We start from the raw sequence: 26,266 nt of genomic DNA, 5'->3' as shown, positions 1-26,266 counted from the left end.
AAATAATCTTATAAAAAATAAAACAAATAACAATCTTCTCATCGTTCTCACCAAAAACAAACAAAAAAAAAAAAAAAAACTACAGCAAAATCTTTTTGACAACAAAATATATGCTAAAAAAAAACAAAAAACTAAACACAAAACAAAAAATTTACATTTACAGGAATAATAAAATATTTACATAGCTTAGCCAAAACCGATGAAACGCACGTTGCTTATGAGAATTTTAAAAATCAATATTTCAAATGCAAAAAACAAAAACAAAACAACAAAAACGAAAAATGCGAACAAACGATTAACACATTTTTTTTACTTAACGTGTCTTTATCAATAAACAAAAAAAAACAAAAAATTGCTAGCGGCCTAATTAATAAACATCTACACTAAAAACACACACGAAAAGTGTTTTATTTATAAATAAAAAGAAGTAGCACTAGAAAGGCAGAGAGAGAGAAAGAGGGAGAGAGAGAGAGGGCTTAAATTGTTTATACTTTATCCTTTTCACTCGAATCGCTCTCCCTTTCTCTCAAGGCGCAGGCGTTGGTCCTGCGAACCCGCGCAGTGGCAGGAAGAATATTGTATACTATGCCCAGCCCTGGTTATCCACAATCCACATATCCAAACCTTCTCTCCACTAGGTCAGGAATAACAACATTTGTTTCCCCCGTTTCTTGTTTTCCTTTTCCTTTTTTTCGGGTGGGGGGTTTTTTCTTTCTGTTTGTTAGTTTCGTGCAAGTCCACACGGGAATCGGACGTCCTTTGCTCCTTTCCGCAGTGAAAGAGAGAGAGAGTGAGTGAAAGTGTGTGCAATATTGATTTGAAAGGGAAAGGAAATCACAACCCGCCATGCCACACCACACCCACCGACACCCCCGCCCTACCGTCCATAGTAATCCTTTCAAAAGCAATTAAAAAACAATAAATAAATAAAAAAAGAGTTTTCAAATAATTCTAAATAATTGAAAAGTGACCTATAAAGAAGAAAGAAAATAAATTGACCTACATATATATAAATAAAAGTGAAAAGAATCCACCAGTCACCTTGAATTTTGTTACCCGCCGCCTTCACCCTCTCTTGTCAACTAAACGACCCCCTGTGTGTGTGTGTGTGTGTGTCTAAGGTAAATCAACAAGTCGTAAATTACATATAAATTGCTTGTGCCTGGATTTTTTTTTGTTGCTGCTGAAACATGACACGACGCAAGGACAAACCGCGCCTCATACCAGAGCAGGATAAACGCATCTGTCGGGCAATTTGCCTATGTCAACTTACCATGGTATTGTCATGTGTTTCCATTGTCTATCTAAGTGTATCAATTTATTCGCCATCACTCAAGTGAGTCCCCCTTCTCCCTGTCCACACACACACACCAAGTTATTGCCAAGACCAAAGTTGATCTCTCACCATCTTTTGCAGAGCCTTCAAGTCGGGCTTTGAACTAGATCCTGTCATGTGCCAGACTGTGGATCGTCAAATGCCCAACAATTGCCCATGGGCCTCATGCGGTGAATGGTGTCTAACACGTACTAGCGGCTTCTGTCCACAAATCCATTCCATAGTCCGTCGCAATGGCACAGATATACAATTGAATAATTGCACAAGGGTAACCAATACCTCATGCGCCATGGTGAGTGACTAAATGACTCATCACGACAAGGGAAAACGTTTTCGTTATTTGAATTGCCCTCTCCCGTCCAACTTCTTGTTATAGATTGACATGAATCGTTTGAACAAATTCAATTGCAATAATGGCACCGCTTGCAATAATATACGCGGAGTATTCAATTGTTCCAATGGTAAATTAAATCCTTAAATCCTTTTCTCAATCACAAATTGCATTGTCTCAACTTTGCCTCTCCCCTCTTCCCCTCTTTCGCTCTTTCTAGGTCATTGCAAGAATATGTCCGAGTTCTTTTTATGCCATCATAAGGCAGATGGCCCAACGATAAACTCAGCCAAGGATAATACCAAATTGAATGGTTTCTTTGAGTGTCATGGCATTCATTGCACTAAAATAAAGAAACCATTCAATTGTGATCGTTATTGCTCCAAGATAACGACAGCCAACATAAATACTTTGATTATGCATGTGAGTAAATTAAATTAAGTTCTCTTAGTTAGATTAATAGAAATTGAGAGTGCCTTTAAGGGGGGGGAGGGATCTAGGAAGGATATAGGCTCCCCAAATGTTACCTCTTTAATCTATTTGTATACTTCCAGCTAGTATATCTTTACTTCAAAGAAAATTACCTAAATTACTTGAATTTTTTTGAGGGGCCAATTGTAAATATATCCCCAAATTGTGATTTTCGATCCTATTTTTTCAAGCTTTTCGGCATATAAAGCATCATTTTTCTTGCATCACATATGAAAGTATATTTGATTCCCGATTTTATTAATATATATAACAACGTCTATTCTAAATGAATCATTAACGAATATAAAAAATATATTCTGAGGATTTTCAGCATAGGGAGTTCTGCAATTTTTAGAAGGTGTCAATTTCTCAGTTTGGGGATTCATACAAATTGCCCGACCAGTTCGACCAGCGAATAAAGTTTCGAAACATTGATATTTCAAGAGGTATCCAGAGATGAATCAAACAAGTTTATGGCTCTCTTAAAGAAAGACTATGAGCCCAATTTAACTAAACTACTCTTAACATAGGAACAGCCAAATATAGTTCTGATTATGATTACTTTTTTTTTGGTTTCAATTGGCATTACCAAAAAAGTTAATTAACCAAAGACAGGCGTAAAAACGTTAAATGGAAGGCAATTGTCCCCTAATATATGCAATAAGCAACGGCACATTGGTACCAATTGCAGATTGTTCGGTCTAAATTCTGCTTTAAATAACCATATAAGACCACATTGCGTATACGTAATTATGTTATGGGAAGACAAAGCCCGGATAGAAACTTACTAGTAACCATACTCTTTCCATTCCATACGTGGAATGTTTTACCATAATCTTAAGTCTATAACATTTCGATTGTATATAGACAATTTACTTTATATCTGTAACTGTAAAATTGTATAAAAAAACAGAAATAACTTTTGGACTACAGTCTAAAAAACTAAAAAAAAAAAAACTTTCAAAAAGGGTTAATTTGTTTCTAAAAGGGAACTTTTCAACTTAGTATTGCATATTTTGGGGGACAAATTTATCTCAGTTAAGAATCAGTGGATAACCATTTTGCAAAATGCGTTTCAAATCGGTTAACTATGTCATATATGTAGGTAAGGTTAAGCCGGTAGACATCTAATTAAAGATCCACATGGACCTATTGTGGTCCGTAGAGTTACCGGATAGCTAGAGGGCGCATATATCTGCGCCAAGAGTTGACATATTGCCCATTTCAATAGATACGCCCCAAAGTGCCTTGCCCTCCAGGCTGAAACTTTCACATAGAAGTTGTTAGAGAGTATCTGGAACGTATATTATTTTACATTTCCTGCAGTCGATTAGGTTTAGATTGCTCACATAAATCAGCAAATATATCTTCTTTTAAGCCCAAAATGAACAGAAAAACATGCAAGCCCTCAATCGAAGAAAAAAATGACCCTAGAATCGGTTAGATGAGATGTAAGAGGAGCGGAAACAAGGACAACTAAAACTACTTAATAATCATTATGTCAAATATCAAATTTAATGAACCGATCGTTCCGTTTGAAAGACAGTGTTATGATATTATATATTTCATTTCGAATTCGGGTAAAGATACAAGGTGAACACAAGAAAAGGAAATTTGAAACAATTTCGGAAAATTTGGAGAAATATTTGTATGATCATTCTACCACAAAACTGTGGACCTTGAGCTGCAACTAGTTGTTATTTGGTTTAGCTTGCTGTGTCGATTTCTTTCTTCCATAAACTAATAAAATTTGCTTTTGCAGGAGGACAATGTTATTGCAGCGGATTGCGAGAATGCTGTGGCATTCAATCAGGCACGTGGTTCTGAGCACGGTGTTCGCATTGAGCCCACCGAATTTTGGAAAGAGGACGACGGCAATCTGTTGACCAATTGTGCCACAGTGACACGTGAATCGGACAACCGTATACTGTATGTGTAATGCCAATAACTTACTCTGTGAGAGGACAATCAATTTCATCCCTTTCTCTAATTGCAGCGCCACCGATTGCCTGAATGGAACTTTATTGGAACATGATATACTACCAGCTCCATTTATGAATTTTACACAATTTTGGGCCATCTATGATAATAGCACACATTCTGTTGATCCGGAACAAAAATTTTTACCCAATCAAGCAAATCTAACCATATACAATTGGAAGAAATTGTTTATCAATTTGGAAGGTTGCGTTAATACCCTACGCGGCGAGTGCAAAGATTTTGTTGCTCGCTATGGCAACGATGGCGACAACAACACTGCCCAGTCACGCTATCAATGCTACTATAACAAGGTGCCACCGTTATTCCTATCGGATTACTAATTCTGATGAATAATTTAAAAGTTGTTTTCTCTTCACAGGACTCGAATGTGGAATTTGTGGTTGCACGTTACGATTTGGACAAGGTCTATAGGGAATTTGTTGTGTCATTAATAGTGCCCATTGTATTATTTGTGATATCATCCATATCGTTATGCATTATAACCAAATCGGTTAAGGTAAAGTGTATTAAATTAGTTACAAAAAGAAAAACCTTGACAAAAATTCTCGCTTCTCAGGTGGGCGACGATGCCAAAATGCGTTGCATTTGTGCCGGAGATGATTCCGATAGTGATGTCTTTGGTGGACACAATAATGCTGGCAAAGAAACCGAACATAATATCTATGACACCGATGATGATGTGGCCAATTTAGAGAATCAGATTGTGGATGAACCACCACACCAACAACAACTATCACCGCAACCAATTGATAATCATGAAATGATTGGTAGTACCAAATCTTTAATACCATTAAGTCCCAATGGGGATTCAAGCTTCAGTGAGCAAATTTTCAACGACAATGATAATCATAATAATGCTGACAATGATAATGACAATGATGATGATGATGATGATGAGAAGGCATCCAAGTGCGATGTACCAGAGAAACCATTAGTCATTATCTAGGACCAATAAGCAGTTAACCCAAATAAATATCCCAGCAGTTGAGGCAATCATTAGCTAAAAATTATCTATAGATTTATGGTCATTATATCTTTGCAGAGGGCTTAAATACAATTTAGTCAATGATAGTCGGTCCGTCTGTCTGGTCTCTCAAGTTTAGTTAGCAAGTTAGCAATAAGAGGACGATGAAGTTTATCCAATTGTTTGTTCGATTTTGATGAATTCGACGTGGAATTTAAATTATTCCTTCATTCATAATACTTTTGAATCATTTTAGAACTCCGACAAGTTGAAAGACCAATATTGAAGTTCTTAATAGGCCAAATATTGGATTCTGGCGATTCTAAATTTATATTTGTGGTAGTTATTTAGTTTGACTCAAACTACAACATTCTTTCAGGACAATTTCTCTCAGGAAATTTGTGTCCCGTTCTAAATTGAAGACTTTGCATGAAAATGCACCAGAAAAAAAATATCTAAAGCTAAGTTCTTAAAATTTACGGTACATTATTCTAGTAGGACCAATTTAAAGCTATTCAGAACCATTAATTAAAAACCGCAATAAATCAAAATGAGAAGACGAAAAACTAAAATACATACCAAAATCGTCTAGATTCGATACAAAAACATATAGAAATTGTCCGAAAAATGTTTGTCATTTCAAGGAATAGTTATATATAACACAAAATAGAGCAAAATGAGCAGATTAAATTAGAATGAGTTACCTGTTCAAAAACTATTTTGAGTCTTTCAACATTCCTTTCATTAGTTTAGACTAAAATCTGAAAAAAATGTGTTTCTAAACACTTTGATACCAAAAGGTCTAACTCTTTTCTCAAGACATTTCTGATAGAGATCTCATTCTTTAAGTCGCAAGGATTTGATTTTAAGAGTCTTAAAAGATTATATTTAATATAACAATGATCAATAACTGCAAGGGTATATAAATTTCGGTAAAGCCGGATTTAGTTTTTTTGATTTTTTTTTGTTTCTAAAAATCTACTAAAAACGACTTTCAACCTTCTACAAAAGGGCAATTAAAGTCTGCTAAAAACAAAAAAAAAAACAGCACCAAAACTCAATGGACCTGAATGGGAACTGATATTTATATACAAGAAAATAAAAATATACACATTAGAAAAAATTGATATATGTATATCCGGAAAATATATATACATATGTAATTCAAAAGTTGTTCCAAAAAGTTTCTAAAAAAATTTGAAAGCACACAGACACACCCACACACACTCACTTCTGGTTCAGTAAATTGTGCCTTAGATGAACTCTGAATTTAACTGAATAATTGAACCTGGCCACAACAACTGCTGAGCCAGAGCCAAAACCCAGAAAACCAACAGCACCAAAAGATACAAATTCAAAAACCCAAATATATATATGTGGGAGGTAAGGGAAGAAAACTGCATTTACTTGAACTATTTTACAATCTCCAACTACTGAACTAACTATCTAATACTACCAACCAACCTAACTTACCTACATACACACACTTTAATCTTTGAATTTTTGTAGCTATAATCCTATATATATATATATATATCTCCATATATATATATATATATATATATATACATATGTGAATAAAATATACATTTAGAATTTGCTCTAAAAATAGAATATATGATTTATTTATTACTTACCTTTAGCTCCTCCTGGCGACGATAGGCATCGGCCATCATTTGTTGACGCAATTGTTCGGATATAACTGCCTCACGACCCGGTGGACCTTCACCCAATTGATTTAGTTTAACCACCACCTAGAGCAGCGGAAGATTATGATGGATTGATGATGACAACAAGTTTTTATATACCCACCTTGGTCTTATCATTGGTGCCCAAGTATTCGGAAAGTGTTTTGCCATTCAAAATCTGACGACCAGCGAACCATAATTGTGCCTTGGATGGCTCCAATACCTCCTTGGAGGCCTGAGTGCCGGTTAAGTCCTCCGTATTGGTGAATTCCATGCGTATGCTATCATGTGGTGGCAATTGCATTGGATAGACAATCATAACAGCGCCACGTAAAATGTTTAAGGCCTCTTCAATTATTTTTAAAGTCATGAGTTTTTTAAGGCCGACGTTTTTCTAGAAGGATGGGTGGATAGATTTTATTCCCCTCTGTCTCTCTCTCTCCCTTCTTACCTTATCTATCATGGCCTTGGCATCGTTCATGGCATTCTCTAAGACCTTTTGCATATGCTCTTTGGGCTGTTGACCATTGCGTCGTGTCATTGGATCTTTATTGAATTGAAAGCCACCTGATGGTATGCATTTATCTGCCCATATATCAACCAATTTCAATTCCTCAATTTGATCATCGTTCAGGCCAATCATTTCGCTTGGCAACATAGTCCCATGTTCGGCCAACTCTTCCATTTCCATGCAGACACGCTGCACCTTGAGACGTCCATTGTATATGGCCACCAGATCACGGATAACCCCATCTGTCTTATCGGCCACGCTTGTCTCATACAAAAATAGCGATTCATCGCCACGTTTTACTTGCAAAATTACCATTTTTGATAGCAATAAATAAATATTTATAAGTGTATTTATTATATATATATATGACTACTACTCCGTTTCAGATAACAAACGATTTCAATTCACAGCTCTAAATATTTTGTGAATGAAAAAGCCGACAAATAAACAACTGGTTGCCAGGTGACTAAATGATAATGTTTTATCAATCAAACAATCGTTTGAAAATTCTTTTTTTTTTCATTTTTCTTCTATAGAAGCAGATACAAATTATTAAAATAGTAAACAATTGCAATATTTTATTTCAATTTGTGACTTTGCTTTGTTTTTCAACCCTTTTCTGAAAAGGTAAATCGAAAGTCAGCGAAAAAGTGAAGCGATTTGAGCCCTGAAATCCAAAACCTACAGTGGTGGTCGCGAATTTATGACTCTTTCGGTGTTCGGTGTTTAAAAAAGTTTATTATTCAAAAAGGGATTCGGTTCAATTTTTTTCATTGTTGAAGACGTACTCTTTGGAGTACGTTAGTATAAATTAGTCTCTTAAAACTATCGACGCCAAAACATAAAAAATTTCTCACAAAATTCATATTTTCAATTGAAATTTAGAGAAATTTTCAACTTAGTTTTAATAAATCTACAACTTTTTTAAAAAGTTCAAACGTATATTTGCAGTATTAAAGGTTTACATAAAAACCACTTTAATATTTCCCCAATATTTCGAAAACTGAAAACGTCATGAATTCGTGTTCACCACTGCGTATATACATAGATATATGGGACCGATTTAAATGATCTTAGTCGTCATTTTAAAGTTACAAATTTTGAAAGAATTTGAAACATATTTACATTCAAAATATAAAATATCAACTGACATCCATATATGCTTAGCTATATAGCTAAATTTTGGATACGCCCACAACTAGGTTTAACCAAGGGCGGATCCAGAATTGAATTTTGCGGGGGATCTTTAAAATATAATGTTTATTTTTGTAATAAATCGCAGCAGATCTGAGCAGAAACAAAATTGCTAATGAAAATATGAAGCACAAGTTTCACTTTATAAAGTTTCTGATCATATTTGAATCCTCTGTCTGATTAAAATATTCATAAATTATCATATACCATATTTTCTGATTATAAATGAAACCATGTCGCAGGAAATGGAAACCTAGTTACGACTTCTCCTTGTGAATTGAATATAACTTCATTTCATTTAATAGGTTAAGACTCTGTTTTAAGAGTCATATTTTTAATCAGACACAGTGATAGCCATACTTTTTGTTATTTTAGTTTATATAAATCAGATTTTGAGCATATGGAAATCATTTTAGTATCCTTTCTTAATCAAACATGAAAATAATAATTTTTTAATCCACAATAGGGAAAAAGAAAAGGCTTTTGAGGGGGGGTTTCCGATAAAAACAATCTTAAAATGCTGAGATATTTACGGATATTTTTCTGATCTAACTTTCCTGGACTTAATAAGGCTGAATCAGCCACAAATCTAGGCTAGTACCTCTATAAAGATTTGTATTACCTATAATATGACACACGCATTCGAACCGCATCTTTTTGTTTGACAATTCTGAAAATATGTCCTTGTGAAATTAGAGTGACTTTGAGTCGTCACAGTAATGCTATTACTGTAAATACTTAATAGTCTATGTCCCACCTGAAAGGGTTTGCCCGTATTATAAGACCACAGTCCAAGGGAACTTTGATTACAGCCCATTGCCAAACAGTCTGCAAATTCCTAAACTTTTTGAATACCCTTGCAAAATTCATATTTAATCGGCATATATAATGAATATATATATATATATTGAATCAGCACAACGAAACGAGTTCATTTAGTCACGTTCGTCTGTTTGGATTAACGCAAACTACTTCCTAAAGGACCTCTTAGGGAGCTGAAGCTGCAGTGCTTCCCATTTGGTCTTCCAAATACTGTAGGTTTTGTATATTTTAGATTCTGTCGGATCGAACTACTAAATTATTTGGCTCCTATAGCAACAATCTGGACGAAAACTGTAAATTCTATTAATACTTGAGTTATTTTTCAAGCAATTGCTATAAAAATTAATATATCTTAGTTTAATATGCATACTAATCACTGTGCCCAATTTCAACAAAATCAAATGACGATCATACAACAATCGGTTGAAAAGTAACCTTTTGGTCAGAAAATCTTGTTTCCTGCTTTTGTGATTATCACCGAACAAGGTAATTAACTTACGCATGTCTATAATAGAGGCAAATAAAGATCAGAATCGAATAACTATATTATATAGCTGTCATTTAAACATACAATATAAAGACAAATTGAGTTTACGGAAATTTCATCTTTTAGAAGAAGTGTAAAAGAAAAACTTTCAAGGGTATACAAATTTCGTCAAAGTTAGCTCTGACCTTCTGAAAATTCTAAATGTTAAACACTTTGAATATTTAATTAACAATTGTTTGGCTTGAACAATTTTAAAACTGCAAACAAAATGTGCCGCTGTTGCCTTCAACTTGCTTTTGCAGCTGTTTCGATAGTTTGGTTCATTGCTTCTCGGTACGCCCCTCGATTTATGTTAAATAACGCCCCCTCAGATCAGATTAGTCAAATAGTTAAATGAAATCATCTAATGGAATATTTGTTGATAACAAATTTCACAAGTCTCTTCACAACTTGTGATCATCTCGTGATTGATGAATCAGCCGACTTGGCCACGTCAACGACAAAGTTTGGCAGAGGTGAAAGTTGTAATAGACGCAAAAAAACAATGCTTACAGTGGAAACAACTCGAAAGCGGGTCACAGATGCTTCCAGTTGAATATATACAGACATGATAAATAAAAAATTTTACAGATAACTCATTTAGAATTCAGTAATACAGCTTTATTTTGGGGGGTTAATGGTATTTTGGTTTCATCAGATGGATGAATTTAAATACCAATCCTTGCAACAATTAAACTGTTGAAACATTCACCTCTTACTGTGTTAGCAGATCAATTTAATAAACATTAAGGTTGTCTGCGCATATTTTTATAAAATAAAATTAAGTTACTTATTGCACAATGTTTGCTTATTTTGTTTACTTTTTTGTTTTGTTTTTTTCTTCTTTTCTTTTGTCATTTCTTTTTTCTTTTAAGGTGGAGCTTGCTTTATAAAAAGTTCTTGTTGCTGTTGTTGTTTTTTTTTCACAAAATAAATAATATTTCTATCTTATACTAATCACCTGTGTCTGTGTGTGTGTTTGTTTGTTTGTGTTTTTCTTTCTTTCTTTTTTTTTTTTGTATGTAATGTACATTGTAGAGCCAACAGGAATTGGGTTTTTGTTTTGTTTCATATATACAAGGGAAGGGAAAGGATTTATTTGACTTTCCCTTTTGGGGAAATGCCAAAACAAAAAGAAATAGCCATTTGCCAATTATTCTCTATATGGAAGGTAGTTGGGGATGGATGGATGGATGGATGGATGTGAGATATATGTATATAAAAAGGAATTTCAGATCCATAATATAACAGCCCCGATAAATGTACACAGATGTGCGTATAAATTGGCTAGATGAGTTACAAATTGATGAGGCATCGATGTCATCACTAGATTATTTCTCCTTTTGGGTTACCTCAGTACACGACGGAAATTTTCCATTTCGTATATACTATTTGACAATCTAATTAGAGAGGGAAAGATAGATTAAATTTCTGTCAACTTGTAAGCAAAATGAAATAACTCACCTGCCAAAGGCATTAAATAGAGCTACTATTTCACTACGTGATAGCCTAAATATGGGATCCGCTTCAATATGCGGTTTATCCCAAATACCGCTCTCTGTTGCCAAATTCAATTTCTCTGAATACAGTATTTTCAATGCTGTACCCAAGCCTTGCGTCTGCAATTTACCCCACAATTTACATTTATCGCATCCCACACAACTCATTATTCTCGATATATTGCGAAACTTTTCCTTGTAGTCATGTTTGAATTTAATTGAAGCAATTCCACTACTAAATAGAGCATTCTCATCAAAGTGTGACTGAAAGGATCTGCAATGCATAAGGATTATTTGATTAGTGAAGACATCAACGTGATGCTAATGTGGTGGACTTACTCTATTACACTTAGCATATCATTGATAGCCAATTTGACCTCGTCATCCTCCTCGGCAATGCCTGTGTAGTATTCCTCGCGCCGCAAATACGGCGCCGCTTTGGCCAGGGCACGTAATTCAACCAAATATATGAAATATAAGTTACGCAGCCAATGTGGTCCCTCGCCACTTGTGGTTTCTGGACTAAAACGACGTTTAAACTCCTTGACATTTGGACCCCAAACGCCTTGAGGATCGAGGAAATCTTTCGATTCGGATAGCAAGTATTTTGAGCATAAATGTATATTGATACTCGAATGAAGGCCAGATATAATGCGATAGAAGGCACGTTGCTCCAGGCAAACGTCACGTAAATCCAAATGCGGCACATAATTTGAGAATTTATTCGCTGTGGCATTATTGCCGCCAAAACAATTCTCCAGATAGATGCTCTTCCAAATGCGATGAGCTGAATCTCCACGATAGCCAGTATAACGTTCCGGATTCAATAATAAATCCACATACTGTGATCCCTCCTCATGATCATCGAGAATGCAAAAATCTTCCTCAGCCTCATCATGTTTGGCCCACAGCTCGAATTCCTTGTGCGCTTGATCACTAATGCTGGTATCCAGAAATCCTAGAGCACTTTCAAAGTCCTCCACGCCAGAGCAACCAACTGCACCATCTCCAGTCTCCTGTGCCTCGCGAGTATACTAAAAATAACACACAAACAAAACAAAAAACCATTAAATTGAACAGGTTAATCCATTCATTAAGCGTGAAAAGACCACGTCAGGTTTTTGGGCCTATTGTAAGTTAACAACAATTGTCATTTTGTTTGTATTGAAGGTAAATATCTTATGTATATATATATAGTATAAATATATGGCTCAGATTGGTTTTTGTTGAAATGTGACACGTCACAAAACTAAAACTAAAAATATCCACATAATCAAACAGATATTGGCATTTCATAAAATACCTTCAAGATTGTGTGAGACACAATCTATGAGAGAAAGAATGAGCGGGCGCGGGGGCGGGCGCTTGGGGCGCAACTGCTTCATTTCCTTCTTCACAAAAACCCATTGATAATTTATAAGATAATAATAAAATGCGACGGATAGGAAAGAAAGCAAGCACAAAACACATTTCACATATTGTATATATTGTTGATAAGACGCGGAGCTCAATCGATTGTTATCAATTAAAATTGAATAAGTTTTTTCTGTCTCTATCTCGTACTTACCTTGAATGATGCAGATTTCTCTTTATGCTCGCCCTTGTCTTTAATACCCTGTGGAATGGCCTTCTCCTCGCAATTTTCCACCTGACAGAACCGTATGGAGCAGCGACTGTCGTCGTGCCAAAATGGGCAATCCTGTCTCAAATTCACCTTGTAGAACCGAAAGAAATTCTTAACCAATAGACTTTGCAGGCGTGGATAGATTTTCATATTGTTAAAATGATCAACAGTGTCCACATCGCAGCTGCAATCGTTAATGGAGCCTTCCAACTGGAAAATAAATCCGTTTGATTCATTTCTTTTATTCTTTTTTTTTTTTGGTTTGTGTTAGACATACCTCACAGAAGCAATTTTTGTTCGTTTCGGCGTCGTCGAGGGCGGCAAAATAGCCACTAGTTCGAGCTGTCCAATAAAGAAGGATCAGCAGAATCATCAGGCGTGGTAGCCAGCGATTTAGCTGCCCTCCGTATTCTACCATAATTGTTGTTGATGTTGTTGCTGCTGTTCGTGTTTTTCTGTGTGTGTGTTTTTTATTTCTGTTTGGGGGGCTCAGCTGCCGCTGCTACTTCTGCTGCTGCTTCTCTTTTAGTAGTGATGGGAATTTGGCTTTTTATGAAAAAACTTTTACAACAACGTCAGCGGACATTTTGGCTTTTTCCCGCCAACTGCTCTTTATCTAGCGGGAGCGTTCGCAGTTAGAAATATTTTTTTAGTTTTTGGGATATACAAAAGTCAACAAATGCTTTTAAAGCAACGTTCCGAATAATTGCCCAATGGCCGTTTAAAATTATTTTGTACAATTGATGTTTCAGATCAAGGTTTAAAAGTACCACGAAATTGATGTAAGTAAGAGAGTAATGTCTGTAATTATAAAACTAGCATTTTAAATTATTTTGCACTGCAAATCCAGCAAACTCTTGCTTTTTAAAAGTTGACACCACTGATTCAAGCCACATACTGATTCAAACCATAACCCAGAAAACATTTATAGTGACTGAAAAATGTCCAACCAAAAATTTTCATAGCTATTATTATGAAATGAAAATTTTCTTAAAATGAACGTAAAATCCTTTTTTTTTAACTTTGTTGAAATGAATAAATCTTTGTAGGTTTTGAGCCTCATATCTTGCTTAGTCTTTTGTATACGTTTATGATTTTATTGTTAATAGACGTATTTTGTTTGATTGATTCTATATGGTTGATTTGTTAAAAGCTGAGTCCAGCTGGAAACAAGAAATTAATTTCACAGTAAGGCCATAAAAACAACGTTTAATATTCGTTTTCCAATAATAAAATGAGTGAATAATTAAGCTTGCATAGGCCACCAAATATTTAAAGAAACAAATGAACTAAAACGACATACAAAACGTTTGATGACAAAAACAAAACAATGATCACATATATAGCGCCACCTTGTTGGTGTGATTAACCATATTTCAGTCTGTTGATAGGTGTCGCCACTAGCTACACACTAGCGCTTTAGCACTTTCATATGGCGCCATTTTCAAATAGGGTTGCAATGCCTTCCATCAGAGAAGGTGTTAATAAATATTTATATCGTTTTTGGAATTATATAATAATTTAATTTTGCTTTTTTCTTCATTATTATTATTATTATATTGGTTGTCATTATTTTTATATATATGGAAATAGACTCTATTGAAAGCTCATTTCGATTGGTGACTTTCGCTGCGGACTTGCAATCTGCAAATATTTATAATTTACTTAAGTTTATAAATAATATTGTATAGATTCCTAAACGACTACGTAACATTTCTATAGCGATATTTATGGATTCCTATAATGTCATTCATTTACAATGATGCTATTTTTCAATAAATTTGCGGGCTTCTGTCATAAGTAATAGTGTAATATAGTAATTATACCTGCTAATTTTTGTAATTTATATTTATTGTATGGTGTTGTATTTTAAAAATTGCTTGCCGTTGCTATTGTTGTACATTTATTTCCTCATTAGAAATGTACCTCTTCTTTTATTACCAACACCTCTGGTTTTTTGATTTTTCTGTCACATAATGTTCCCGTTGTCGCTTTTCTTAAAAAAACAGAATTTTTAAATCTTTCCCCAATTTAAACAACTGCCCCCATTGAATTAAATCTGAGTCGGCTGCTCATGGAGCTTAGAGACAAAGAGAGAGAGCGAGTGAGGAATCTTTAGCTAATTTTCTGGAAATTTTTATTCTCTCGCGCAAGTTTTCTCTTCGATAGTTAGACACGAACCATCGATACTCTCGTGAAATACTGGGAGCCGGGCAAGAAATAACGGGTGCGAGGAAAAACGTAGGCATCAAATACAGGGATTTGCACTGAGATTCGAAAAGGTCGCTTAAAAAAGTCTACGCAAAAAAAAAGAATTATTTTAAGCCCGCGCGAGTTTCATTTTGGTCTTTGGCGCGTTCGCACATGCGTGTTGTTGTTCTCCGTCGGAATTTTGTGATTTTGGCCAAGTTAGCACGCGACGTGTTGTTTGGGGCCTGCGCTGCGTACTTTACTTAGCGGCTAATTTTCAACGGAAAACAAGTGCAAAGAAAACAAAAAAGAGAGAAAAATAAAATAAGAAATTGAAGAAAACATGTTCAACAAAACAAAAAAAGAGACACTAAGCAAATAATTGAGTAATTAAGATAAAATAGTAAGCAAATTACGACAGGCTTCATGCAAAGTGTGGATAACGGTTGTTTTTCTTTTACTTTTTTTTTGGTGTTGGTGTTGTTGTTTTTGTTTTGATTTTGCGTGTGTGCGTGCGTTTTGTTTTTTTTTATGCTTTTTTGTTTATTGTGTTTGCGAAAATGGAGAATTTTTGTTGTTGTTAGAAGAAGGAACTTAGAGAAGCTGCAGAAGAAGAAGAAAGAATAAGCATGTGTTAACAAAATTCAGAAGATTTCAAAATGAATACAAAAATATTTCCAAATATCCAAAGAGAAAATCTACCGTTATATTGAGAAAAAAAGGCATAAATCTCGATTACTACGCCTTTCGTCTACAGGTGTTAAATGAATGTTTTACGACCAGCTTAATGTCGGTTATTTGGTCGTTTATTTGACTGTCTTTGGCATTTAAGTGCATTTTTTTTTTGGCAATTAATCAGCGATGATTTTGTTGAAAATTCAACATTCTTCTGATTCGCCCTTTTTTCCGGTTAAGATGCCGATTTTGCCCATTTTTATAGAGTACTTAGTGGATTTTTCTCTTTGAACAGTGTTATACAAACTAAAACTGTTATACGAACTAAAACTGTTATACCATTTTGGTATATTTTACCTTTTTCGCACTTTTGCGCAGGGAGCTACTTAAATACATATGTATAACAGTTTTTAGAGCAGCGAAATCCTTGTGAAATAGGAAAAATGGCTGCAAAGGCAATACTGTTATACAACTGTTATACACCTTTACTGTTGTAGCGGTGTTTTTTGATGTGTTAGATGTGCAGCATGCAAATGCATATAAGTATTGCTCTTTAAAACAGGTGTTATACAAAATTTCACCCTTCATTAAATTATGAATATTTCACTTTGACCCCTGACAAGTGTCACATCAATGTTAAGCAAAAGTTTTATTTGTCTCAGTGTTTTACAACTGTTATATTAGATCACTTTGACCCTTGACAACTGTTTAATTTTTTGTTGTGCGAGTGTTATTTGCCTTTTAGTGTTATACAACTGTTATATTAGATCAAGTTGGCCCTTGGCAACTGTTATATCAATGTTTAGCAAAAGTTATTTGTGTTTCTGAGTTATACAACTGTTATATTGCCCCTTGACTACTGTTATGGCTATAAAATTTAGGATTATTGACCTACATACAGCAGTTATAAACAGTCGAATCAGCTTTACATTTCAATTACTGTTAATTGGGCGTTATAGAACTGTTATACCCAATGTTAATAATAGCATTTTTTCATAATACAAAATCAAACTATTGTGATTCTGGATCAATAGTATTACTAAACGACTTTTATAGAGTCCAATAAAATTGTAATTGCTGAAATTAAGAACTCTAATCTTTGAACCACTCACACAAGCACACACGCACACAAAAATAAGAAAATAAAAAATTGGCAACTTCCTCGATTGCGAGTCATTAGCAGCTCCTCCCTGTCTTGATGTGCTTATGCAAAGGAGCCAGTTGGGAGGAGAAGGAGAAGAAGGTGGCGTGGCATGGCGTGGCACGAGGCAGAAGGAGAGGAATACCGCTATGGCTAGACATCGGGCCCAGGTCCCCAGTCACTGTTGCACCATTAGCCAGAGCATTCAACAAACGAGACGCCACACACACACACACACATGTGAAATGATCAGTAAAGAGGTGGAAAGGGGGAGACAGACAGGCAGAGCAAAAGAAGGGACCTGGCGACGGCCCCTTCACTTTTTGTTGTTGTAGTTGTTTTTGTTGTTGTTGTTTTTTTTTTTGGTTTCATTGCTGAAAAAGTTGCCGCAGCAAGTGCAACTCGCAACAATTTCGCATTCCGAGCGCGCGCTCTGCACCCGAAAGTATCTTTTTAGGAGTTTTGCATCTCTTGCAACGTTTAACTGTAAGTTGAGGCATGCGAACCATCACCAAACCGCACTCCGTTCCCCTCTTCGCCATCACCCCTTCAATCACTATCTCTCTCTCCCTCTTTTACTTGTCAAGTTCAATGTGCGTTGACAATTTTCCATTTGATTTTTCCTTTTTAGTTGTTTTATTTTTGTTGTTTTTGTATTGTTACTTTCACATACATAGATAATACAACATTTTCATTGTATTTGTGCAGCTGTGCGTATATTTTAATTTATTTAGTTTTTCGTTTTGTATTGAAATTGTTTCTATATAAACATACATACATACATATGTACTTATATTGAACCCGGAACCCCATGTAGGTAAAAAGTGGCTAAGTGAAGATGCGGTTGATCCATCCATTCAAACGATCCATCGAACAAAATGAACAAACTAAAGTTTTCAAAATGCATAAATCACATGCAGAAAAAGATTGCTTTTGTGAAAGCGCAAGTAATTTTTACACTTTTACCCAAGCAACCAGCCAAGAGACAGACAGATAGTCAGACAGAGAGCGAGAGAAAGATTCATAGATACTTTTCTATCTTTAACATACGACAACGCGCACGTACATACCATCAGATCCACAGATCCCCAGATCCCATCCCATTCCAAGCGTCTTTCATCGTCGTGTTAAGCGGCTTAATTGAAAGTCTTGACTTATGACTTGTTGCAACTACGTTGAGGGGAAAATGTCTTAAAGATATCTTGATGATGCTTCAAACTAATCGAAATTCCAAGTGAAATTCAAACCAAACCAAAACAAAGAAAAAAAAGTAAAAGAAAAAGAAAACTCGAAATAAAAAAGTTTTTTGCAAGAACCAAAAAAAGTTCAATGACATTAACATTTGTTCTTGTTTTTTTTTTTTTTTAACATTTTTTTGAAATGTGTTTTTTTCTTTAAGAAACAAAGCCACCAATTGTTACCAATAATAAATAAATTATAATAGAATACAGTCGCTAAACAAATAAATAAACAAACAAAGCAAAAAAATACAAAAATTGCATATTTTAATTTACAAAAAGTGAATTGTGAAAGTTGAGAAAGAGAAATAGCAAAAAAGAAAAAAGCAACAAACAACAAACGAAACGAAAATTTTCCTCAAACCGGCATCCGGGGAGAGAGAGAGAGAGAGAGAAAACACGGAAAATCAATCCGACAGAGAGAGAGCAGACAAAAGTAAGTAATATTATATTTATATATGTTCAATCATTTAGATCTTCTTGATATTCTTCTCTCTCATTTCGAGTTTCCATTTGTGTGCTAACTTGTTTTATTTTTTGTTATGTCTATTAGCCCAAAAGTCTGAGCTCATCACTTTATGAGATTCTAAAGATTTGCAAACAGAACAAAAAAAAAAACTTGTTCAATGACTCAATTTTTGCATTTGTCTTCTCTTTTTTTTGCTGTATTTAAACGTTTATATTTAATATAATAATTTTTGTTTGTGGTATTTATATAGTTTATTTAGAGAGCAACTCTTGGCTCAATGTCAAGGTTACATACATATACATATATACATACGTATATGTATATATATATATATATATTTAAACTGTCTGACAAAAAGCCCCAAATTAATTGCGGCTCAACACTTCTCGAGTGGAACGAACATGGTTTTGGCATTTTGTAATTGCTTCATTTTGTAAGCGAGTGCGTGAAAATGTAGATAGAGAAAGACGAAAACAGAGAGAGAGAGCGAGAGAGAGAGAGAGAGAGATGGCGAAGAAGACAAGTTGCATATAAATATAATTAATATGATGATATGAAGATAAACTCATATAGTACGAGGTCATTTCTATCGAATCTCAACCGTCACGATTTCTATCTTTATCTATTATTAAAGTATTCCATATTTTATCACACTTTTGAGGCAGAGATCCGGCTAGATATGAACAAACTAATTAATAACTTATGAAATCCTTTAAAGTCCAAAAAACCATAGAGAAATCAATTTCATTAAACTCCCCTCCAGTTCGGGCTCTGTACAATGGAAGGTTAAGGGGGTACTTTTGATTAAGAAATTATGTATTGAGAATATTGTTCCAAAATGGTTATTCGAAATTTAAAATACTTTGGGAGATATGACGTTGTTTGCGAGGCAATGTTCGTCTCATGTGATTCATTTAAAAGCTTTTTTCTCGAAACCAATTTTTTGTTGAGCTACAGCCCGTATTTCTGAACCGATTTCATTGAATCAAAATGCAATCGACGCAGAATAGCCATAATTCTGGTTCCGACGTCAATCATAATTTCAAGATTTTGTTTACTATATTTTTAGCATTAAACAAGAAAAAAATAGGCTAAAAACAGATTTTTATTTTTCAACAAAGAAAAATCGTAAAATTATGATTAAAGTCGGGACAAGAATTACATCTAATCTAAATCTAACGACGGCTTAAAGATCAGACGATCCTGTGTCGAGTTATCCTTGCCGCCAGCAGGATACGTTTTTATACCATTGCAGAGGGTATTATAAAATTGGTCAGATGTTTGTAACGCACAGAAGGAGACGTTTCCGACCCCATAAAGTATATATATTCTTGATCAGCATGAGCAGCTAAGTCGATATAGCCATGTCCGTCTGTCCGTCTGTCCGTCGGTGCGTACGCGTTTTACTCAGCCATCTTAAGAGCTATCGGGATGAAATTTTTTTTGGGAGCTTTTTTTTACCCGGGTGAGATAAAGTATGAAAATCTTTGGGATCGGACCACTATATCATATAGCTCTAGAAGAAACATTTTTGCAAAAATTGGAGTATCCCCATGAAATTTACCAATATGATAGTAATAGATATAAAATCTCAGATCCCAAAATTTGAATCTGATCCGATAAATAGAACACAAGTTACAGTCAATATAAATCGGTTCAAACGCTGCCGGCAGCGCTGCTTGCTGCCTACTACGTCATCATCAAATCAACAGAGCACACGCATACACACACAGACGCAACGCTACATGAACTGTATGTGTATGCGTGCCGTGCTTTGCTTAGAAAATGATGGAAGAAGAAAAACTTGTGGTAAAAAGAGAAATAATATTTTGTTTGTGTATTGATGAATTGAGTTGCAGGGAAAGAAATTTCAAAAAGGAAAAATATTATTGCCAAGTATACTGCAAGGGTATATAAACTTCGGCATAGCCGAAGTTAGCTTCTTTGATATTTTAACTTTAATAAAATAAAAAAAAGGAAAAATAACTCCAATAACTCTTTAAGTTTTCAAATCATCATTTTTTAAAAAGGGTCTAAAAACACGCTTCCAACCAAGAATCCTCCTTAAACTAATAAATTGTAGAAAATCAAAGATGTTGTTCATCATTAAAAAAAATTAGTTTTTAAAACTTTGAAACTTTCTTGACTTGATGTAAGTGTTTATTTTTTTTTTGTTAGTGAAGTTTATAGAAAAGCATTAATCTTCGGCTGAGTTGTAGCCAAAATTGTCTTAATTATTGTCTTGACTATTTCTTCTCGCTTCATCTTCAAGGTTAGCATCAGGTGTATGTTAATAGGTGTCACCTCGCATCAGGAAAAGCATCTATCAACATTTCGTGTGAGAGAGAACCGTTTAAACAATATTATAAACAATAAATAAAAATGGTTTTTGTTTTTTTTTTTGTTTTTTTATTAATTAATAACTCATTAGTAACAAAATAAAAGTAGCTCAAAGCTACGCGTATTCATCAGATACCGTTCTGGGTATTCTTCAGCTTCGCATTGACTAAAATCACCGTTAAAACATTTCACCCTAAAGGCAGAAAGAAGCGACAACAACAACAACCTTAGCATAAATTTGACTTTTTAATGATAATAAAACATTTTTTGATGCGTTTGTTGTTATGTGTGAAAATGTGAAGAAGGCATAAAAAGACATTACCTACCATTTCGAGGTGGCAAACATACACATACATAGATACATCATATATAATGTGTAATTATAAGACCAACACCGAACATCAACGTCAACGGTTAGAAGATATAGTAGATAGGTAGTTAGTACCTTTTTTTTTCTTCTACTACATACTACTTGGCGGAGATCATGACTCGGCTAGAAAATACAAGTGCAAGGCACGCACAGATGACACCCTGTTGAACACATAAGACACAAACAAAAGAAAAGAATAAATCGAAAAGGAAAACAAGGTGGAATAGAATGAAAAGAAAAGAAAAACTTAAGTCAGTAGAAAAGACGGTAGTTCTAGGCTGGAACTGACCGTGCAAAAGGTCATTGATCTTAATGATCATGATGAGGTGTGAGTGTGTTTAGTTAGCCTCAAGATTTATGTGTGGCATATATAAATACCCTCTCCAAAAAAAAAAAACTTAGCATTTTCAAGCATTGAAGAAACCTTTTTTAAACCTCTAAAAACTTAAACTTTAACTCAATAATGAAATCTTCCTAGCCAAATCGTTTCAAATACGCAAAACAAAAAGTTTCTAAACTAAAACTGAATAATTTATATATATATTTGGTTTAGTCTACTTAAAAATATTTCGTGCACAGTTTAGGAATATTTTTTAGATAGGAAGGGTTTATATTCAAACTAATGACATTTTTTAATTGTAAGAGCCTCAAATCGAGAACTATAATGCAAAAAAAAAAAACAAAATTCGTTGCGACCTATGTACATAGAAAGTTGACGTCTTTTTTCGACATTTAGCAAAAAAGAGTATAAAAACTTCATTAAAATTCTAAACTTTTGGTTTAGTTAGAAGTTCTTTCTCTTTCTCTATCTCTCTCACTCTCTCGTTTTTCGTTTGGGTTTGTGAATGAGAGTTTATGAGGCTGAAATTGAGTAAAGATCATAAAAAGTTGCTAATATTGGACTTGAAATATTAAGTTTATTAGTTGTGGGTGAACCAACTTTTAAATACAAAACATCAAGAAAAAAACCAGTTTTATCAAAAAAATAGTCTCAAGTCTTTTTATGGCTATTCTAAAATAAAAATTTTATTACCACAATGTGTGGAGATAAAGCAGATTGAGTCATAGTTGCAAGTAACAAGCTCTTGTTCTTTCTTTTGTATCATTTTCAAAAATTATTTTTGGCTTATACCAAAATGGGAAAAGTGGTTAGACTTGAAGTAGATTTTTTTTTTATTTCATTTTATTTTTTCTTTAAAAGTAAGATTTAAATGAAATAATAAAATTAATTAAATGTTTTAAATTTTGTTATTTGAAGATATTTGATTTTTAATTTATGTGGTTATTTTTTAAATTGTATTGGGTCTTATAATTAATCCGTGCGAATTTCCTACAAGTTCCTCGATTTTTTCCCAGCCAAGAAGAATTAATTGAAGATTACCATTACTGGGTGTTCTCAGTGTTTCTCAGTTTTCAATTCTAAATGCACAATTTAAACACAATTAGTTTTCAGATTATTTTTTGTTGTCATCTTTTGAAACACTTTAGTTGTTTATATTTATGATTTGTTGTTGAAAACGACAACTAAGAATCCTTGAATGATATGACGTTTCCATTTATATCTAACAATAAGATCAATTTCGCACCCTATACTTTTGCCCCACCCTTAGTTTTTGCATTTTAAACTAAAAATTTTAAAACTGTTTAAATTTGTTTAAATAAACGAATTACATACCATAAGTTACTACATTTTGGAACCTGTTTTAGTTAACATCGATCAAAACTAAAAACTTAATCAATGTTTTTAAAACCATTTCTTGGCAAAAAAAATTTGATTTTCGAGGTTAACAATTACATAATTCCAGATATTTCGTATACTACGAATTGAACATGTCTAAGTTGTAAGTTTATTATCCAAATATAGCCTACCGAAATGCGATCTTGGGATACTTATCACTTTTCGGATCGTGCTGTTATATTTTAAGATAACTCGATTAGCCCCACTCTCCCCCATGCATTTCTATAGATGATTATTTTTTTTTTGAAAGATATAGCAAATTAAAGTTTCTTTTCAATATTCTTGGTGTTGTTGTTGGGTGGCACTTTACAAATTTAGTCTATAGTTTCCGTTATGTGTAAATATTACGGCATTTGGCATGTACGTACATACGCATGTGTGTATGCTGGTATGTATGTATATGTATGTATGTATGTTGCCAACGATTTGATGCCAATGTTAAACTATCACTTTATATGCAAAAAACGCAAGAACAAATTTGTTATAACCTGTGCAACAAGCAGCAAGCGAGACTTACTCGTCGATTGGTGTTAATATTGCTGAAAAAAAGAGAGAAAAAAAAAGGAAAAAAAACAGTTGCGATTTGAGGCATACTTCATGGATCAGACGCCAGACGTCAGAGACTCAGACCCAGACCCAACCTATGCAAAAAAAAAAAGATATATATGTATATACATATATATGTTCAGCTGGTTCAGCTCAAGTGTGTGTGTGTGTGTGTGTGTCTTGCTGGAGTCGGGCTGGTTGGTTGGTTGTTGGTTGGTTGGTTGGTTCATTGGCTGGTGGTAGTTGGTTGTCTAACAATTTTAACCCAGTTTTCCAGCTATGGCCACATTCTTGTAGGAGAGCAGAAAAACCATAAACAAGTTTTGTTTAAAGTTGAAAAACAGGCGAAATATATGTACATATATATATACATATAAATAGTGTGTGTTTGTGTGTGTGTGTGTGTGTGTGTGTGTCTCTTTTGCAAATTGAAATTGAAGCTAATGTGAAAAGGCCAAAGCAGTAATAGAAACAGAGAGAAAAGAGAGTAACAAACAATTGGCCCTTTTGTCGATACTTTGGGGATGGATGGCTTAAATGCAGGTCAATAGGGATTTACGGTTAGACATGTTGTTCACATGTCACTCTAAGTAGGTGCGGAAATCGCAATGACGTTTTGTCGGTCTACACACACACATACACACACATTTAATAATGAGAGCACTGGACGATTAGCTTTGGCTCTGCTATCGTCATCATCATCATCAGAAGCGGTGTCGTTGCCGTCGTTGTCACTTGGTCAGTTGGAGCTTAGAGTGGGTCAACAAACAGCACAAGTGAATGAACATTGGAACTCTAAATAGCCACGACAATGACTGCAAACAATGGGAACAGTTATTCGAAACGGTGTTTGCTTCTGGAATTTGTGAAACAGAATTCTTTTTTTTCGATCTTGCCTTCATAATTTCTTTTTGGAGCAATTTCATATAATCGCATCACAACTGCTTATTATCAATCTATCAGATTATAGTTGGTAAGTCTGTAACCAACTAACCTACTAGATATATTATGAAAAATTCACATGAAATGAATCATCAAATTTAATACATCCATTTTAAATCAAACATTTATTTCCATTTTCTCAATTCATTTCAAGTAAATTTAAAATTAAGACACCTCATTAAACCAAAAAACAAAGTCTTTTAATTTAACAATTTTGTAACAACAGAAACTTCTTATCCAAGGCCATAAGGAAATCGTTTGTAGGGATTTAATCCTTTCAACCAATTCTTGATGAACTCTTCTCTCTGATAAATCGTAACTTAAATGACGGCCAAGTGCCTGACTAGGAGGCATCCATTAAAGAAGGGAAAGGAGTTATCATCAGAGCTCACCATATCTAACCTTAGAGGGAGAAGGAAGCTACACTTAAATATTTCATTATAACTTTAGACTATAGGTTTCTCACTGTAATTACAAAGAATAGAAAAAATTTTAATACAACAAAGATGTTATATTAGTTTTTCGATTTATAAAAAAATATTTATAATTTTTAAACAATTTTAGTGTAAATCTCATGACAAAGGTTGCGAACAAGGTCAAAGTGTAACAAAATCTAACTTATTGTAAGTCTTACCTACAGATAACGAGTTGAGAGTTCTTAAGAAACTGCTTAGGATCAAGAGTAAACATCTAGATAGCTATTTAAAACCTTATCAATGGTTTGAGCCTTTTAATGTGTTTCCAAAAACAACAAAATGATGAACTGTTTCATTAATTTTATCAGTTTGATTTAGTATAAATAGAGAGGATGTAGATGTTGGTGAATTCATTATATTTATCCAATAGCTATTTTATTATATGAAGTTCAATTTAATTTTCTAATAAATTTGTTAAATAATTTTGTCATTTACTAAACTGATTCGTTTAACCTATTTCGTTTTATTTTCTCTTTCAAAATCATTCACCCAACTTCAATCTTCTACAACTATTACTAGCCATCAACAGTAGCATTCAACTATAACTTTCAATCTTATTATTCACTCAACTCTAACCTTTAACTAATTCACTCAACCTACAACTTTAATTCATTTGCTTAAGTTTAGTAAATATAAACCTTTATATTATTATTATTATTTGAAATTGAATTCAATAGAGTAGAGAGTTAAATAAATCTCTTTCTCTTTAGATTGGCACTTTTTTCTTCAACTCTGTTGTCTACATTTCGTAAGAAAATTGATTCAAAATTTTGATGCCCATTGAAAGGTATTGGAATGGATTTTTGCAATTGTTTCGTTTGCTGCTTTGAAGTGTGTTGTTGTTTTTCGTATTTGTTTTTTTTTTTATTTTTTTGGGGTTGTTTTGCAAAACGAAGCCTTACAAAAAAAAAAAAGAAATAATCAGGCAACATTAAACTGAAACGAAACGAAACTTGTCTTGCGTATGGTCAGTAACCGACAACTACATGCACATATGTATATGTATATAGGTACCTACATATATATATATATGTATATGTATGTAGTTATATCGGTTTTCAGCTACTTAGTATGCCCGGCTGTACGACACTCGATTTCAATTGGAGTTGGTTGCGGTGGCGGTGGCCGGTGGCTTATTAATTACCTCACCGCACAATTGCGTGGCACATACAAA

The 26,266-nt window shown here is 34.0% G+C and overlaps 3 protein-coding genes across 3 annotated transcripts; 1 reads left to right on the top strand and 2 right to left on the bottom strand.

Moving 5' to 3' along the window:
• The first annotated feature begins 473 nt into the window (after window positions 1–473).
• Window positions 474–6,030, top strand: LOC6645372. The gene is made up of 8 exons (XM_002068152.4): window positions 474–1,336; window positions 1,418–1,628; window positions 1,713–1,797; window positions 1,888–2,090; window positions 3,901–4,067; window positions 4,135–4,429; window positions 4,498–4,635; window positions 4,696–6,030. Exons 1-8 carry the CDS (start codon window positions 1,191–1,193, stop codon window positions 5,083–5,085), a joined length of 1,635 nt encoding a protein of 544 aa, XP_002068188.3. The 5' UTR covers window positions 474–1,190; the 3' UTR covers window positions 5,086–6,030.
• LOC6645371 (cilia- and flagella-associated protein 298) lies at window positions 5,941–7,617 on the bottom strand. The gene is made up of 4 exons (XM_002068151.1): window positions 7,243–7,617; window positions 6,916–7,185; window positions 6,741–6,857; window positions 5,941–5,976 (listed from the first exon to the last, which is right to left on the bottom strand). Exons 1-4 carry the CDS (start codon window positions 7,615–7,617, stop codon window positions 5,941–5,943), a joined length of 798 nt encoding a protein of 265 aa, XP_002068187.1.
• A 3,204-nt stretch (window positions 7,618–10,821) lies between these two features.
• On the bottom strand, window positions 10,822–13,501 carry LOC6645370 (ero1-like protein). The gene is made up of 5 exons (XM_002068150.4): window positions 13,245–13,501; window positions 12,911–13,177; window positions 11,683–12,377; window positions 11,309–11,617; window positions 10,822–11,244 (listed from the first exon to the last, which is right to left on the bottom strand). Exons 1-5 carry the CDS (start codon window positions 13,383–13,385, stop codon window positions 11,193–11,195), a joined length of 1,464 nt encoding a protein of 487 aa, XP_002068186.1. The 5' UTR covers window positions 13,386–13,501; the 3' UTR covers window positions 10,822–11,192.
• Between the last annotated feature and the right edge of the window lie 12,765 nt (window positions 13,502–26,266).

Source organism: Drosophila willistoni (assembly GCF_018902025.1).
Source record: "Drosophila willistoni isolate 14030-0811.24 chromosome XR unlocalized genomic scaffold, UCI_dwil_1.1 Seg143, whole genome shotgun sequence".
Classification (NCBI taxonomy): Eukaryota; Metazoa; Arthropoda; class Insecta; order Diptera; family Drosophilidae; genus Drosophila; species Drosophila willistoni.
This window is presented reverse-complemented; position numbering and strand designations above follow the sequence as displayed.